Below are 17,317 nucleotides of genomic sequence, written 5' to 3' on the forward strand. Positions count from 1 at the left end.
GGAGAAGTTTACATTTAAAACTCTGCTGTTAATATGCTGCACACATCTGCATCAGATCAGAGGCTGTTTGTCCTTCACTGATGAGCTGAATAAAACTGAGGGAGGAGGAAAAACTAAATGTTTAGATTCTCTGATCTTCTGTAGGATCCACTCACTGGTTTAATTTCTTGTTTGTTTATTCAGGAACTGGTGCTCCAGTGTGTCGACGTAAACTCAAGTGTAACCTGAAGAAGAAGTTCCAGTGTGTGTTTGAGGGGATCGCTAAAGCAGGAAACCCAACCCTTCTGAATCAGATCTACACAGAGCTCTACATCACAGAGGGAGGGACTGCAGAGGTCAATGATGAACACGAGGTCAGACAGATTGAAACAGCATCCAGGAAACCAGACAGGCCAGAAACAACAATCAGACAAGAAGACATCTTTAAAGCCTCACCTGGAAGAGATGAACCAATCAGAACAGTGATGACAAAGGGAGTGGCTGGCATCGGGAAAACAGTCTTAACACAGAAGTTCACTCTGGACTGGGCTGAAGACAAAGCCAACCAGGACATCCAGTTCATATTTCCATTCACTTTCAGAGAGCTGAATGTGCTGAAAGAGAAGAAGTACAGCTTGGTGGAACTTGTTCATCACTTCTTTACTGAAACCAAAGAAGCAGGAATCTGCAGGTTTGAAGAGTTCCAGGTTGTGTTCATCTTTGACGGTCTGGATGAGTGTCGACTTCCTCTGGACTTCCACAACAACAAGATCCTGACTGATGTTACGGAGTCCACCTCAGTGGATGTGCTGCTGACAAACCTCATCAGAGGGAAACTGCTTCCCTCTGCTCGCCTCTGGATAACCACACGACCCGCAGCAGCCAATCAGATCCCTCCTGAGTGTGTTGACATGGTGACAGAGGTCAGAGGGTTCACTGACCCACAGAAGGAGGATTACTTCAGGAAGAGATCCAAAGATGAGGAGCAGACCAGCACAATCATCTTCCACATCAAGACATCACGAAGCCTCCACATCATGTGCCACATCCCGGTCTTCTGCTGGATCACTGCTACAGTTCTGGAGGAGGTGTTGAAGACCAGAGAGGGAGGAGAGCTGCCCAAGACCCTGACTGAGATGTACATCCACTTCCTGGTGGTTCAGTCCAAAGTGAAGAACGTCAAGTATGATGGAGGAGCTGAGACAGATTCACACTGGAGTCCAGAGAGCAGAAAGATGATCAAGTCTCTGAGAAAACTGGCTTTTAAACAGCTGCAGAAAGGCAACCTGATCTTTTATGAATCCGACCTGACAGAGTGTGGCATCGATATCAGATCAGCCTCAGTCTACTCAGGAGTGTTCACACAGATCTTTAAAGAGGAGAGAGGACTGTACCAGGACAAGGTGTTCTGCTTCGTCCATCTGAGTGTTCAGGAGTTTCTGGCTGCTCTTCATGTCCATCTGACATTCATCAACTCTGGTGTCAATCTAATGGAAGAAGAACAAAAAAACTCTCGGTTGTCTAGATTCTTCAGAGACAAACCTGAGCCAACACATCTCTACCAGAGTGCTGTGGACAAGGCCTTACAGAGTCCAAACGGACACCTGGACTTGTTCCTCCGCTTCCTCCTGGGTCTTTCCCTAGAGACCAATCAGACTCTCCTACGAGGTCTGCTGACACAGACAGGAAGTAGCTCACAAACCAATCAGGAAACAGTCGAGTACATCAAGAAGAAGATCAGTGAGAATCTCTCTGCAGAGAAAAGCATCAATCTGTTCCACTGTCTGAATGAAGTGAATGATCGTTCTCTGGTGGAGGAGATCCAACAGTCCCTGAGATCAGAAAGTCTCTCCACAGATAAACTGTCTCCTGCTCAGTGGTCAGCTCTGGGCTTCATCTTACTGTCATCAGGAGAAGATCTGGACGTGTTTGACCTGAAGAAATACTCTGCTTCAGAGGAGGCTCTTCTGAGGCTGCTGCCAGTGGTCAAAGCCTCCAACAAAGCTCTGTATGTGGACACATAACTATCCACATTAAATGTTGTTTTTCTTTATTCAGAAACAACAACAACCATGGTTTGTAATTGTTTCTTATGTATTGCTGATTCTTCTTCAGACTGGGTGGCTGTAAACTCTCAGAGAGAAGCTGTGAAGCTCTGTCCTCAGTTCTCAGCTCCCAGTCCTCTAGTCTGAGAGACCTGGACCTGAGTAACAACAACCTGCCGGATTCAGGAGTGAAACTGCTGTCTGCTGGACTGAAGAGTCCTAACTGTACACTGGAAACTCTCAGGTTGGTGTTCAGCTATTTGAAAATGAAGACTCTTTGAGCTGTTATTTACTTTTTATTTAATCCTTCTAGGTTTCCTGGCTGTAACCTCTCAGAGAGAAGCTGTGAAGCTCTGTCCTCAGTTCTCAGCTCCCAGTCCTCTAGTCTCAGAGACCTGGACCTGAGTAACAACACCCTGCAGGATTCAGGAGTGACACTGCTGCTTGCTGGACTGAAGAGTCCACATTGTAAACTGGAAACTCTCAGGTAGGTGTTCAGCTATTTGAAAATTAAGACTCTTTGAGCTGTTATTTACTTTTTATTTAATCCTTTTAGGTTGCCTGGCTGTAACCTCTCAGAGAGAAGCTGTGAAGCTCTGTCCTCAGTTCTCAGCTCCCAGTCCTCTAGTCTCAGAGACCTGGACCTGAGTAACAATGACCTGCAGGATTCAGGAGTGACACTGCTGCCTGCTGGACTGAATAGTCCACATTGTAAACTGGAAACTCTCAGGTAGGTGTTCAGCTATTTGAAAATGAAGACTCTTTGAGCTGTTATTTACTTTTTATTTAATCCTTTTAGGTTGCCTGGCTGTAACCTCTCAGAGAGAAGCTGTGAAGCTCTGTCCTCAGTTCTCAGCTCCCAGTCCTCTAGTCTGAGAAACCTGGACCTGAGTAACAATGACCTGCAGGATTCAGGAGTGACGCTGCTATCTGCTGGACTGAAGAGTCCACATTGTAAGCTGGAAACTCTCAGGTAGGTGTTCAGCTATTTGAAAATGAAGACTCTTTGAGCTGTTATTTACTTTTTATTTAATCCTTTTAGGTTGCCTGGCTGTAACCTCTCAGAGAGAAGCTGTGAAGCTCTGTCCTCAGTTCTCAGCTCCCAGTCCTCTAGTCTAAGAGACCTGGACCTGAGTAACAATGACCTGCAGGATTCAGGAGTGAACCTGCTGCCTGCTGGACTGACGAGTCCACATTGTAAACTTGAAACTCTCAGGTAGGTGTTCAGCTATTTGAAAATAAAGACTCTTTGAGCTGTTATTTACTTTTTATTTAATCCTTTTAGGTTACCTGGCTGTAACCTCTCAGAGAGAAGCTGTGAAGCTCTGTCCTCAGTTCTCAGCTTCCAGTCCTCTAGTCTAAGAGACCTGGACCTGAGTAACAATGCAAATTACATATTGAGGCTTTTTAGTCCGTTTTATGATCCTGTATTAAATGTGGCAGCAATATCGTACTGAAGGGGTATGCTGACTCAGGAGCTCGTCACCAGTATAGACACAGAAACTTTACTTGGAAATAACAACAAAAAACAACTTACTAATAATGGTAATTTGTAAATACAAATAATATTTTATGTATTTATTTCACTGTTAATTATAATATTTATTAAAAATAAAATCGTTTTTAACTCTTAGGTTAAATTCATTATTTCCGTGGACTTAAAATCAGTGTTTTAAGTGACGGCCATGCTGCCTTCAAGGCCAAGTGACCTCTAAAATGATGAAATTCCAGGTCTGTTGACGACACAGAAACTTGACGTGGATATATAAAGCCCAGTTTTATTACAGTCCTTTAATGATATTAATCTGTCGATTTTAAACGTAGAATAAAGGAAGTGGTCACTGCAGTCAATTAAATAGCTAACACACGACCAACGTGCTGCCCTGTTAATGCACTGTATGATGATGTAATGTATTTTGTTGTACCTATTGTTACTGTCATGATTCAATGTTGTCTTGTTCTGTGTTGGATGCAGCTATTTGACCCCGTCTTGGCTAGGTCTCACTTGTAAAAGAGGTTTTAATCTCAATGTGACTTCCTAGTTTAATAAAGGTTATATATATAGTCCAACGTGTGGTCTAAAGAGAATAAAACCCCAACACTAACGAAACAAGTCATCGGTGAGAGTTGGATTGTAGATCAACTAATAAATGAAGAGGTTTTCTTCAGGCTCATTACAACAGTCCAGTACAATGGCTCCATTACTGCTGAAGTCACACCAATCAGCATATTGATCTCACCCTCCATCTCACCCTCACTCATCACCAAGACCCCAAAATACTCTCCACATGGGGCAGTGACTCACTCCCAACCCTAAAGGACCACTACACCACTTTCTGGTAACGTGCTATGGCCTCAGTCTTGAAGGTGCACCAGTGTTCACTGAAGGTCACAGATAAATGTAGCCTTCAGAACATCCTCATCACCGAGAGATAGAGATGCAATGCTGAGGCCATCAGAACACCATCCAGCCCCCGGCTACCTCTATATCGTGTTGCTGACTACAACTCCAAGCAGCCTCCTCCACAACAGAACTAATTTTAATTTAGAGAGTTTACACTGTGTGTTTGTGTGTGTTTAGTCTGTCAGGCTGTCTGATCACAGAGGAAGGCTGTTCTTCTCTGGCCTCAGCTCTGAGCTCCAACCCCTCCCATCTGAGAGAGCTGGACCTGAGCTACAATCATCCAGGAGACTCAGCAGGGAAGCTGCTGTCTGCTGGACTGGAAGATCCACACTGGAGACTGGACACTCTCAGGTATGGACAGACAACAGACTGGACTCTCTCAGGTGTGGACAGATGGACAGACAGAAAGACAACAGCAGCTCTCACACTGTCTCTCTGTCCCTAACTGAGGAACTCTTGTTCATGTTTAATGGAGGATCTGAATGAAGTTGTATGAAGTTGATTGTGACTGTGTTTCCTCCTGCAGGATGGACCATGGTGGACAGCAGTGGTTGAGACCTGGTCTGAGGAAGTGTGAGTGTGTTTTAAGTTTGATTTATTTATGTTATGTCAAAAGGCTAGTTTTCAACTGTTGTCCGTCAGCCTGATGTTAAATTAGCCTTTAAAACACAACAACATGTAAAATTAGAACCAGAGAAAGCAGAACATGAACCGCTGAACAGGATAAAACAGGATAATGTGATCAAAGCTCTGCCTTCTACTATGGAGGGATGGAGGACGACCTGAAGAAGTGGCCTCAGATAACCTCCACTAGCATATTTAGCTACGTTATTGACTCCGTTGCTACAGACGGTGAAGTGATGAACAATCTGAAAAGCTCTGAGGCCGATCAGTACTTCCACAATAACAAGGTTTAGCTTTTTTCTACACAGATAACCATACTTAAACTATCTGTAGTCTAATGCTGCCCTGCACTCCGTCTCATAAACTGCCTTACATTATAAACTGTACAGAAAGTAGTTAAAGTAACTGGCTGTCATTAAACCAACGCTACAATGCTGAGTCCTCCCTACACATGACATCATAGCTGATGTTCTCCTGGCTCTGCTGTCAGTCCTTTAAGGACCTGACGTCTCTTCTCCGCTGCTCTTTATAGCCCAACCACAAAGTAGGATACGAGTTTTCCTCCGTTGGCTTTTAGTCCACTAAATGAGATGAGCTCACATAACGAGGGTTTATGGTGGTCTCTTCTAGTTGAGGTTTCTCAGCCACATTCTTCTGGATTCCTCGTCTGTAGGTCGGCGATGGAAACTGTTCCGTTGGTCACAACAACAATCCCTTTTTGTTTGGGTGCATGTTCAACACACTGTTGTTGAAGCCACAGATTTAGCTCTGTCTGGTTGTTAGTACAGCCGCTAACAGCACAACAAGTACCAGAGCTCCACAAGGACATTTTAGAAAATGCTAATTTAACATTAGTTATAATAATAATAATAATAATAATAATAAATTGGACTTATATAGCGCCTGTCAAGAAACCCAAGGACGCTTTACAAAGAGGGCACACAAAATCATACTGATAAATAAAAACAAAAGGAAATAAAACAACAAATCAAAACAGGAGCTAAGTCATTAAAGGAGTGATGTGTAGGAAGAGTTAGAGGTCAGAGGTCTTGATGAACAGGTGGTGCTGGAGGTGCTTTTTGAAAGTGTCCAGGGATGAAGCATTTCTGATCTCAGAAGGGAGAGAGCTCCAGAGGGTGGGGGGGCCGCGACGCTGAAGGCTCTCAGCCGGGTTTGGGGGGGTGCAGAGCAGACCGGTGTCGGAGGATCGTAGTCTCTGGGATGGAGTGTAGAGGTGGAGAAGGTTGGTTAGGTACTGGGGGGCATGGAGGGATTTGTATGTGAGAAGGAGGAGTTAATAGTTGATGTAGGACTTGATTGAAGATGGATGAGTGTCGGGGTGATGTGCTGCCAGAGCCTAGTGCGGGTCAGAACCCTGGCAGCTGAGTTCTGGACGTACTGGAGCCGGTCCAGGGCTTTGCTGGGTACCCCGGACAGGACTCCATTCCAGTAGTCCAGACGGGAGCTGATGAAGGAGTGGATGAGGGTCTCTGCCACGGAGTTCAAGATCTGTTCAATATAAAGCAGCATTTGCTTTAGAAGGTTAGCCTCCATGGTTAGCCTCTATGGTTAGCCTCTATGGATAGCCACTGTGGTTAGCCTCCATGGTTAGCCTCTCTGGTTAGCCTCTATGGTTAGCCTCTATGGATAGCCACTGTGGTTAGCCTCTATGGTTAGCCTCTATGGATAGCCTCTATGGTTAGCCTCTATGGATAGCCTCTATGGATAGCCACTATGGTTAGCCTCTATGGATAGCCTCTATGGATAGCCACTATGGATAGCCTCTATGGTTAGCCTCTATGGTTAGCCTCTATGGTTAGCCTCTATGGATAGCCTCTATGGTTAGCCTCTATGGTTAGCCTCTATGGATAGCCACTATGGATAGCCTCTATGGTTAGCCTCTATGGGTAGCCTCTATGGTTAGCCTCTATGGGTAGCCTCTATGGATAGCCTCTATGGTTAGCCACTATGGTTAGCCTCTATGGTTAGCCACTATGGTTAGCCTCTATGGTTAGCCTCTATGGTTAGCCACTATGGTTAGCCTCTATGGTTAGCCTCTATGGTTAGCCTCTATGGGTAGCCTCTATGGATAGCCTCTATGGTTAGCCACTATGGTTAGCCTCTATGGTTAGCCACTATGGTTAGCCTCTATGGTTAGCCTCTATGGTTAGCCACTATGGTTAGCCTCTATGGTTAGCCTCTATGGTTAGCCTTTATGGGACTAACTTTTCAATTCAATTCAATTTATTTTTATATAGCGTCAAATCAACACAGAAGTATCTCAAGACGCTTTATATATAGAGCAGGTCTTAAACCGTACACCATAGTTTAGAGATTCTTTTTGTAGTTACCCCCTCGCGTGTTGCTTCCTTATTTGTTATGTTCCCAGAGCCAGGCCATAACAAACTGGGGGCTCGTTTACTTTGAACTAAACTGTAAGTAGTTGTTAATCGACAGGGTTTGCTGATAAAACCTTAGATTGATGATTTTTCGTCTTGTAATGTGGAACGCTTTGTTGTAAATTTGCGCCTTTCCTACCTGCTGGCAGTTAGGGAAGTGTTTAATCGTGTTTTCCCCGTTTTTGTCTGATGTTAACGGGTGAGAGAATCATGTTTGCTTGTACTTTGCAGGCTAGTTGGTTTTGGTGCGTAAATACCTGCCGTCAGCAGCCGTTGAAGACTAGGGTTGAGTTCATGTAGATGTGGTTAGGCAGTTAAAGGGGCATGCTGAACTTACGAGGTTGCTCTTCTGCCTTGTTTGCGCAGAGGTAGATCAAAACTCTACATTCTTTTTGTTTACCGGGGACTTGTTGTTGTTTGTGCGTGGGTCGGCTGTGTGTCATGGCGGGGGTGGATCATTTCATTGAGGCTCCGTCTGAGGCATTTCTTGACCAGTGCACAAAAGATCAGTTAATGAAGATAGCAGATCACTATAACATAGGTGTGGGCTATTATTCAAGCAAATGTGTTAGATAGGGAAGTCTTAAAACCTTTTAATCTGGCTGGGGTTTCTGTTGTTAAAGAGTCCTGCGTTGATTTGACCTTAAACTTTGAACTACAGAAGGAAATGTTGAAGTTATGAATGCAGTTGGAGAAAGAGAGGGATTTGGAGATTGAACGGTTACGGCAGCAAGCTGATTTGGAGAAAGCTGTAGCGTTAGAACAGATGAGACAGCAAACAGAAAAAGATCAATTAGATCTGGAAAGCGAGCGGCTGCAGTTAATCAAGGAAGGTAAATTGTATGACGTGTCGCAGAGAGCAGAGTCGGCTCCAGGGAATAATTCTCATGATATTTTGAACAGCTTGCTTGTTTGAATGTGTTGCGACGGGCTGGGTCACGAGAGAGAGAGAGAGAGAGAGAGAGAGAGAGAATAATAGCCTAGCAGCTGTAATAGCTAATACAAGTAGGACTAATAACAAAACCAATAGTGGTGGATGGAAAGAGTGATAATACAACTATTGGAATTGATGTCATTGGGTCGTCCTCAGACGGGCTTTCCAGCGGAGCTTCCTGCTGTCTCAGTCCACCATACATCTGGCTAGCTCGCCAGCACTGTCCAGCATCACTCCTCAGTACGTCCATGTGTGTTGGTGTGGGACGTCCCTGCGATCGATGCCCGTGCGTTGGTTCCCGCAGCATCAGCATGCTTGCTGGGAGTTCTTGATGTCTTTGGCAGTGACCGAGAAGTCTCATTCTCCAGGCTGCCACTTTGTCACTAAGCCTTGGTAGTCCCTCGTTAGCCTTTGTAGTCCCTCGTTAGCATTGGTAGTCCCTCGTTAGCCTTGGTAGTCCCTCGTTAGCCTTGGTAGTCCCTCGTACAGACGTAGTTAATTAATGATGGTAGCAGTTGGTGTCAAGCAGGCAGCGGACGCGGTAGCAGATGCAGCAACAATCCAGGTGACATCCAGATCCAGGTGAAACCCCGCTACAAGTGTACCCCTGCTCTAGGTATAACCTCGCTCCAGGTATAACCTCGCTCCAGGTGTAACCTCTCTCCAGGTGTGACCCCGCTCCATGGTTACCTGCGAGACAAGGAGGCACAAGGACTCCCGGGAAGGAATGAAGTTAGAAACAAAGAATGGGACATGAGTATATACAGAAGGAGAGAGGAGCTCAGTGTGTGATAGGAAGTCCCTCTGCAGTCTAGGCCTATAGCAGCTTAACTAGGGGCTGGTCAAAGACAGCCCTAACTATAAGCGTTATCAAAGAGGAAAGTCTTTAGCCTACTCTTAAATGTAGAGACGGTGTCTGCCTCCCGGACTGAAACTGGGAGCTGGTTCCAGAGAAGAGGAGCTTGATAGCTGAAGGCTCTGGCTCCCATTCTACTTTTGGAGACTCTAGGAACCTCAAGTAACCCTGCTGCATTCTGGGAGCGCAGTGCTCTAGTGGGGTAATAGGGTACTATGAGCTCTTTAAGATATGATGGGGCCTGACCGTTTAGCGCTTTGTAACTAGCTTACTGCTACTTCCGCTACCTCAGCAGAAGTGAGGTCCATAATCATGTCTTCAGTAACGCCCCGACAATAAGGAGGATAACATGCAGACAATGAATGCAACACAATGTCCAGCAGACATCAGCACAGTCAGTTGAAACATGACAACATAGAATCACATCATGTTACAGAAGTCAAACCCAGCGGAGGGTAGAGGACTGAACATATTCACTCAAGTCAAAGTACAATGACTCTGTGATGTTCAAAGGTGTGAACGTTGTGCTGAATGTGAGCTCTTTGGTGGAGCTAATCAGCGTTTTAGAAAGCAGATGGTTCAGAGCTGCTTTGTGCTGCAGTGGAAGATGATGAGCCAGTTTTATTAGTGAGACTTTATTCAGTACTGGATCATCAGCTGTCGTCCTCGGGTCCACACCGGGACCAACAGCAGAACACCGTCCACATGTTGACTCTCATGTTGAGGAGCTGTTCATGCTGTTACAACTGGATTGTTGAGTTTCTAGTGTAGGGGTTCTACTTTGGTAGGTTTTGGTTATTAGCAAATTAATTAATAAATAATAATATTATTAATATTAATAAAGATTATCAATAAACATTAATAATAAACGGGGCACCACCCTGGAATCAGGGACCAATGACCAAAACGTTAATATAGTCTCATTATATATGCTAAACTATCAATTTGGAACGTTGATTAATAATTAAATTAATAACTATAACCAAAATAGATAGTAAAGGTTGAAGGATATTGGAGTTCTTGACATAGCAGAGGTTGGTAGTATTCACTCTTGTGCAACATTAAAGAGACCAGCATGTATATTCCACAAACATTTATTTACAAGTTAATAAAGGTTCAAAACACAATATTAATCTAACTAAATAACTAAACTAAACAAACCAAACAAAGTGTGTGTGTGTGTGTGTGTGTGTGTGTGTGAGAGAGAGAGAGAGAGGGGGGGGGGGAAACAAGATGGGTTCTTGTCTCAAAATGTCTGTATGGCCTACAAACAAGATGGCGGGCACTGTAAAACTACAAAGATGGCGGAATCAAAGATGGCGGAATCAAAGATGGCCATCAGCATGTCACCACATGACCTCTTTGTTCTTCTGAGAAGAAGGACAGAGAGGGGGGTGATGTGGGGTTAAGATTATCTGAAGCTGTATGTTTATGTTTAACTAATTCACAGTTTGTGTATGTGATCTTTATGTGTGTTAGATATGCAGTGGGTTAGAAAAGATGGTTAGTTGCATGCAAGACCTTGTCTATGTGAAGCATAAACTAAACACATCAGATGTGGCGAAGCCAGTTACCCAAAAATCAAATACAGATAAATCACCACAGTCAAACTCAATGAATAACATCAAACCAAATCAATACAAGTACTTTCTAGAAATCAAAGTTGGACAGTCTTGCTCAGCCCTGTGCGATTGCTAATGCTAAGGCCCAGTACGTTACCAATCCATGGAAGAAAAGGGTTTGTGATTCCATGTGTTGAAGTTGTGGTTCCAAGTCAAAGAGGTCGTCTTTGCTGTTAGTTTGGTGCTAACTTCTTTGCTTGATAGCTTGAAGTTAGCTGGTGGAAAGGGCAGAGCACTCGCGTCGTCTGCCGTTTGGTTCCTTGGTTGCAATGGCTGTTTCCTAACAGGCCATTGATCAGAACCAGAACTGTTTTGCAAGTTCTGGACTTGAGAGCCGTTCACCTCAACCAGGTCAGCCTGGGTTGAGGAGATGAAGAGCAGAGAGAGCGCAGCAGCTCACCTCTCACACGTCAGGAGAGATGAGCAGATGAGAAGAAAGAGTCGAAAGAAAGGACATTCCTCTGGTTTTGTTCTGTGTGATTTTCACACCTCTGGGTGAAATGTTACTGTAGCCAATGAGGACTGAGATGAGTCCTGTGGTCAAGGATCAGGTTACTGAGTTCATGAGGTCACTTGAAACCAGCCAGATGCTGGGTCCCTACATCCCCCCATTTGGTCTTTAAGATGTGTAACATCCTTCAAGAGCAAATCAGAAGGTTGAACAGTTCACAGATCCTTGGAAACAACCTGGAGGTTGTACAGTCCAATCCCTGGGGAACTGAAAAGTTGTTAAATCCATGATTGAAAAAGTTCATTCAACAGTTCAATCCATTTTGTAACGTCTGGGCAGTTCATTAACCAATTGGGCATTGGTTAAGACTATCTATCCTGGCTAAGCAAGAACAGTCCCTAAGTTACAAATAAAACCAGATAAACAAAAACAATAGCATTGTATAAAATACCTAACTATGTTTCTCTGTTATTTATAAGGTTAGTGAAGAACAGGAATGTTAGAGGTGTTAAGTTGTTAAGGTGAGAGGCGGAGTGTCACCTAAAACAATGCGGACAGGTGTATGACTGGTTCTGTACAGTCATAATGTGGTGTCCTAAGCTAGTGTTGTGCACTAGTGATCTCTAAACAAGATACTACTAAGGAGTTGGTCCAAGTGTACTTGTAAAGTTGGACAGTGGTGTCTGAGTTGAGTTTTTGCTGTTGCTAACAAACTCAAGTTTCCTAGTAACTGCAAAAGAGGAAAGGAAAATTAAGGCACCGTGATCTAGCGTCAGTCTCACTGTTAGCTAGGTGTAGCTAGTACCGTGGGAAGGTAGCTCTGGATCTCTGATGCTTACCTCGTGGCTCAGGGCTGTAACGCTCCAGGTAGCCAGAGGCAGAGAGGCACTCAGAGTAGCTATCACTGTATGCTAGATTATGTCCATGTTCTGAACCTTGTTCAGAGTCTGAAATGTGGTCAGAGATGCTGTGGTCATCGTCAGACCGGTCACGCCAATTCTGGGACAGAATTTCAGCGTATGGCTTTCTAACACTTCTGTTGTGTGAATGCCTATCTCTATGCAAATGGGGGACATGGCGGTTACGCTCAGTGTCCCTATGCAACCTCTTCTGACCCCCCTTCGACCTGTTGTGAAGGTGGTCTTTTGAGGTGGCAGATCTGCTTGACACGTCAGTGTTTGAGCTGGTGGGCTCAGTTAATTTACCCCCCTTTTTGGAAATGACCAGAGTTTCCCAAGCTATCTGTGTCATCTTCCTTATCTCACACAGTGAGGGGTTACCCTCATGCGTCCTCAGTACGACGTGAGTGCGTACACAGGGATGCAGATTCTGCAGAAATAAGGACTTGAAGAAAGAGTTTTCTTCTAAGCCTGGCGCATTCTTACCTTGGAAGTATGCATGCCTTAAACGTTTGTAGTAATCTCTAGGATTCTCACTACGTGAATGTTTAATTTGAAGGGCTGCAAACATCGCTGAGGTCTCGCCAGCTGTGGAAGAGAATTCTTCTATCAGTGCATGGTGAAGCTCACAATAGTCATTTCTGACACTGGGAGGTTGTGACTGTATAAACTTGTGCACAGCTTTAGAGCTGGTTTTCCACACAAGTTTAACCTTCTCCCTTTGGGTGGCGTGTGTTAAGTCAATTAGATTGTGATCTAATTCCCTAAAATAGTCATCAATGTGTTGATCACAGTTGCCTGGATCAAAACATTCAATGTCCTTAGCTATGAATTCCAGCACTTCATGGCGGGGAGTCCTTTCTGCTGAAGGCAAGACTAAATTAGCATTACAATGCACTGGTGCATCACATGCTAATGTCCTCTCTGGCTGAGGAGCAGAGGCTGGACTGCTGTCATCACCCTTGTGACAGAGTGGAAAGGAGGCTGAGCCGGCTGAACTTTTGAAGGGAGGAGCACAGAGGAAGGTGTCATTTCTCTGTGGCTGAGAAGAACATGTGGCAGGATATCTTCTTGAAGATAAACTACATGTGTCTTCACTGTCAGTTTCAGAACAATAAGTAGTCAGGTAGCTGTTCACTCTTTCTCTCAGCGGAGGTTGAGGATCTGACTTTATTCCCAAAGACTTTGAGTCGGTTGGAAATCTTTCACTTCTGAGTGGAGAGGGAGTTAACCTCTCATCACGTGAGGAGAGCGAATCTGAGTAACCAGAATCACAGTGACTGACAGACTGTGGTGGGGAAAGACATTCTAGTCTAAGCCCTAACAATTTCTCTTTGTATTGAAAAAGAGCTAACTCTGCTGAATGCAGGTCTTCTAAGTAACGCATGGCTTTCTTATCAGCTGTCTGAACTTCATGGAGGAGACTAGCACTTTGCATTCTTAGGCTATCTACCTCTTTTTCCAGGGCTGCTTTACTCTGAATGGCAAGACTGGTCTGCCTGTGGAAAATCAGAAGCAAGCATTTTAACAATGAGTCTTTGGATGCGGTCGGCGCATCAAACCTGTCTGTGAGGAGCGATTCCACTTCTTTCCTGCACTCACTGAAACTCAACCTGCTGATGAGTTCAGGGCAGCCAGGGTTTAGGCTCTGTGCTAAGGAAGAAATAAAAAGCTCAACACAGGGGTTCTCCATTGTTAAACCTGGAATGGAGGGTGAAACTAAACAGGATGTCTAGTAGAAAACAAAACAATGTTGTTGGCTATGGTGTTGCGCTGGCAGACACCTTGTGGTGTAGTTTGGGAGGTACACTAGCAAAACAACAATACACTGGCCTACACTATGGGGGGTAGCTCCCTGTGGAGTAGCTCCTGTGGAGGAGGGGACCAACTAGTGATTCTAGTGGGCGTCAAACAAAAGGTGCAAGTAAAGTAAACAAAGGTTTATAAAATAAGTTTGCTTACACACAACATGCACTAACTGAGATGCAGGGCAGTAACAGTTGTGATGATGTTTCTTAAAGGTGACTCAAGCTGGAACATGTGGAAGTAACAGCTAGGTTGCAAACTTATATCACAGGGCTGGTAGCACACTGTGGCTCTTATCTTAACTCAGGCTGTGGAATGCTTGGCAGTTACACAGCAGGGTACAAGCTCTCTATGTTACACAGGGCCGGTGGCACGCTGTGTCATTAAAGGAACACTTAGATTAACAGCAAAATATGACGACTAGACTAGATTGCATTAAATACGTGGTATTCAAATGCTGAACCAAAATTCTTTCAAGTTCTACAGCGTAGGTCAACTTGAATTAGCAGCAAAAGCAAATTATTAAAATTAACACCTTAAAGGCTTAAAGTGTTAATACTCAAAATCTCTCAAATAACAATTCTAACCACAATGTACTTGTTTAAAAGTACAGCTGGACTTCTACTCCTGTGGAAGACTAGTGGTGTAGAATGTAAACACTTTTGGTTTGTTTAGAAGTGGAATATGAAATTTTTGTTTTTGACCAAAAATTATGCTGAAAATTAATATTGTACAATTATGAACATTTGCCAACAATAATACTATGCCTCACACGGGGCACCATTATGTAGGGGTTCTACTTTGGTAGGTTTTGGTTATTAGCAAATTAATTAATAAATAATAATATTATTAATATTAATAAAGATTATCAATAAACATTAATAATAAACGGGGCACCACCCTGGAATCAGGGACCAATGACCAAAACGTTAATATAGTCTCATTATATATGCTAAACTATCAATTTGGAACGTTGATTAATAATTAAATTAATAACTATAACCAAAATAGATAGTAAAGGTTGAAGGATATTGGAGTTCTTGACATAGCAGAGGTTGGTAGTATTCACTCTTGTACAACATTAAAGAGACCAGCATGTATATTCCACAAACATTTATTTACAAGTTAATAAAGGTTCAAAACACAATATTAATCTAACTAAATAACTAAACTAAACAAACCAAACAAAGTGTGTGTGTGTGTGTGTGTGTGTGTGAGAGAGAGAGAGAGAGGGGGGGGGGGAAACAAGATGGGTTCTTGTCTCAAAATGTCTGTATGGCCTACAAACAAGATGGCGGGCACTGTAAAACTACAAAGATGGCGGAATCAAAGATGGCGGAATCAAAGATGGCCATCAGCATGTCACCACATGACCTCTTTGTTCTTCTGAGAAGAAGGACAGAGAGGGGGGTGATGTGGGGTTAAGATTATCTGAAGCTGTATGTTTATGTTTAACTAATTCACAGTTTGTGTATGTGATCTTTATGTGTGTTAGATATGCAGTGGGTTAGAAAAGATGGTTAGTTGCATGCAAGACCTTGTCTATGTGAAGCATAAACTAAACACATCAGATGTGGCGAAGCCAGTTACCCAAAAATCAAATACAGATAAATCAACACAGTCAAACTCAATGAATAACATCAAACCAAATCAATACAAGTACTTTCTAGAAATCAAAGTTGGACAGTCTTGCTCAGCCCTGTGCGATTGCTAATGCTAAGGCCCAGTACGTTACCAATCCATGGAAGAAAAGGGTTTGTGATTCCATGTGTTGAAGTTGTGGTTCCAAGTCAAAGAGGTCGTCTTTGCTGTTAGTTTGGTGCTAACTTCTTTGCTTGATAGCTTGAAGTTAGCTGGTGGAAAGGGCAGAGCACTCGCGTCGTCTGCCGTTTGGTTCCTTGGTTGCAATGGCTGTTTCCTAACAGGCCATTGATCAGAACCAGAACTGTTTTGCAAGTTCTGGACTTGAGAGCCGTTCACCTCAACCAGGTCAGCCTGGGTTGAGGAGATGAAGAGCAGAGAGAGCGCAGCAGCTCACCTCTCACACGTCAGGAGAGATGAGCAGATGAGAAGAAAGAGTCGAAAGAAAGGACATTCCTCTGGTTTTGTTCTGTGTGATTTTCACACCTCTGGGTGAAATGTTACTGTAGCCAATGAGGACTGAGATGAGTCCTGTGGTCAAGGATCAGGTTACTGAGTTCATGAGGTCACTTGAAACCAGCCAGATGCTGGGTCCCTACACTAGTTAAAGGTTGTTAAACGTCATTCACAGTTGAATATCAGATGTCACTTTTCTTTCACTGATTGTCAGTAGAGTTGTTAATAAATCACCAGATGTTGACCTGCAGCTGGTTAGGGTGTCTTCTTCTCTCCATCAGATGTCTGTCAACTGGAACTGGACACAAACACAGTAAACAGAGACCTCAAACTGTCTGACAACAACAGGAAGGTGACACGTGTGGAGGAGGATCAGTCATATCCTGATCATCCAGACAGATTTATCTCCTATCCTCAGCTGCTGTGTAGAACTGGTTTGACTGGTCGCTGCTACTGGGAGGTCGAGTGGAGAGGAAGAGTGGTTGATATATCAGTGAGTTACAGAGGAATCAGGAGAGGAGGATACGGAGGAGACTGTCAGTTTGGAGGGAATGATCAGTCCTGGAGTCTGGAGTGCTCTGATGGTCGTTACTCTGTCCATCACAATAAGAGAGTAACAACCATCACCTCCTCCTCCTCCTCCTCCTCCTCCTCCTCCTCCTCTGATAGAGTAGCAGTGTATGTGGACTGTCCTGCTGGCACTCTGTCCTTCTACAGAGTCTCCTCTAAGACCCTGATCCACCTCCACACCTTCAGCACCACATTCACTGAACCTCTTTATCCTGGGTTTGGGTCCTGGTCTCCTGGTTCCTCAGTGTCTCTGTGTCCTCTGCAGGTCTGAGTGTCTCTGTGTCCTCTGCAGGTCTGAGTGTCTCTGTGTCCTCTGCAGGTCTGAGTGTCTCTGTGTCCTCTGCAGGTCTCAGTGTCTCTGTGTCCTCTGCAGGTCTGAGTGTCTCTGTGTCCTCTGCAGGTCTGAGTGTCTCCTGTGGACTGAAGTCAAAGTTCAGTGTGTTCACCATCACACTCACTCAAACCCAAATCCTTCATGTGTCATCTGTTGATCATCAACATTCATCATGAACTCTTGTCTCTCTTGAATCATCCTGTAATGTAATGAATGGAATACAGTCATATATTCAATATTTCATCTTTCTAATGTTTCTAAATGCTTTTAATAAAATCTGTAGTTTTCTTTGGTTCA

General features: G+C 44.0%; 1 protein-coding gene across 2 annotated transcripts in view; it reads left to right on the plus strand.

Moving 5' to 3' along the window:
• Window positions 1-17,317, plus strand: part of LOC141771036 (protein NLRC3-like) — a 108,254-nt gene extending 90,937 nt beyond the window's left edge. The window contains exons 12-21 of one of the 2 annotated variants that reach the window (XM_074640911.1): window positions 184-1,987; window positions 2,095-2,268; window positions 2,338-2,511; window positions 2,581-2,754; window positions 2,824-2,997; window positions 3,067-3,240; window positions 4,606-4,779; window positions 4,955-5,001; window positions 16,398-16,951; window positions 17,033-17,317. In XM_074640911.1, the coding sequence (XP_074497012.1) occupies window positions 184-1,987; window positions 2,095-2,268; window positions 2,338-2,511; window positions 2,581-2,754; window positions 2,824-2,997; window positions 3,067-3,240; window positions 4,606-4,779; window positions 4,955-5,001; window positions 16,398-16,951; window positions 17,033-17,065 (3,482 nt within the window). In that variant the 3' untranslated portion in view covers window positions 17,066-17,317. Of the gene's footprint in view, window positions 1-183; window positions 1,988-2,094; window positions 2,269-2,337; window positions 2,512-2,580; window positions 2,755-2,823; window positions 2,998-3,066; window positions 3,241-4,605; window positions 4,780-4,954; window positions 5,002-16,397 lie in introns of both variants that reach the window. The other variant, XM_074640916.1, reaches the window with a different exon arrangement.

The sequence above is a fragment of the Sebastes fasciatus genome, chromosome 7 (assembly GCF_043250625.1).
Source record: "Sebastes fasciatus isolate fSebFas1 chromosome 7, fSebFas1.pri, whole genome shotgun sequence".
NCBI classification, from domain to species: domain Eukaryota; kingdom Metazoa; phylum Chordata; class Actinopteri; order Perciformes; family Sebastidae; genus Sebastes; species Sebastes fasciatus.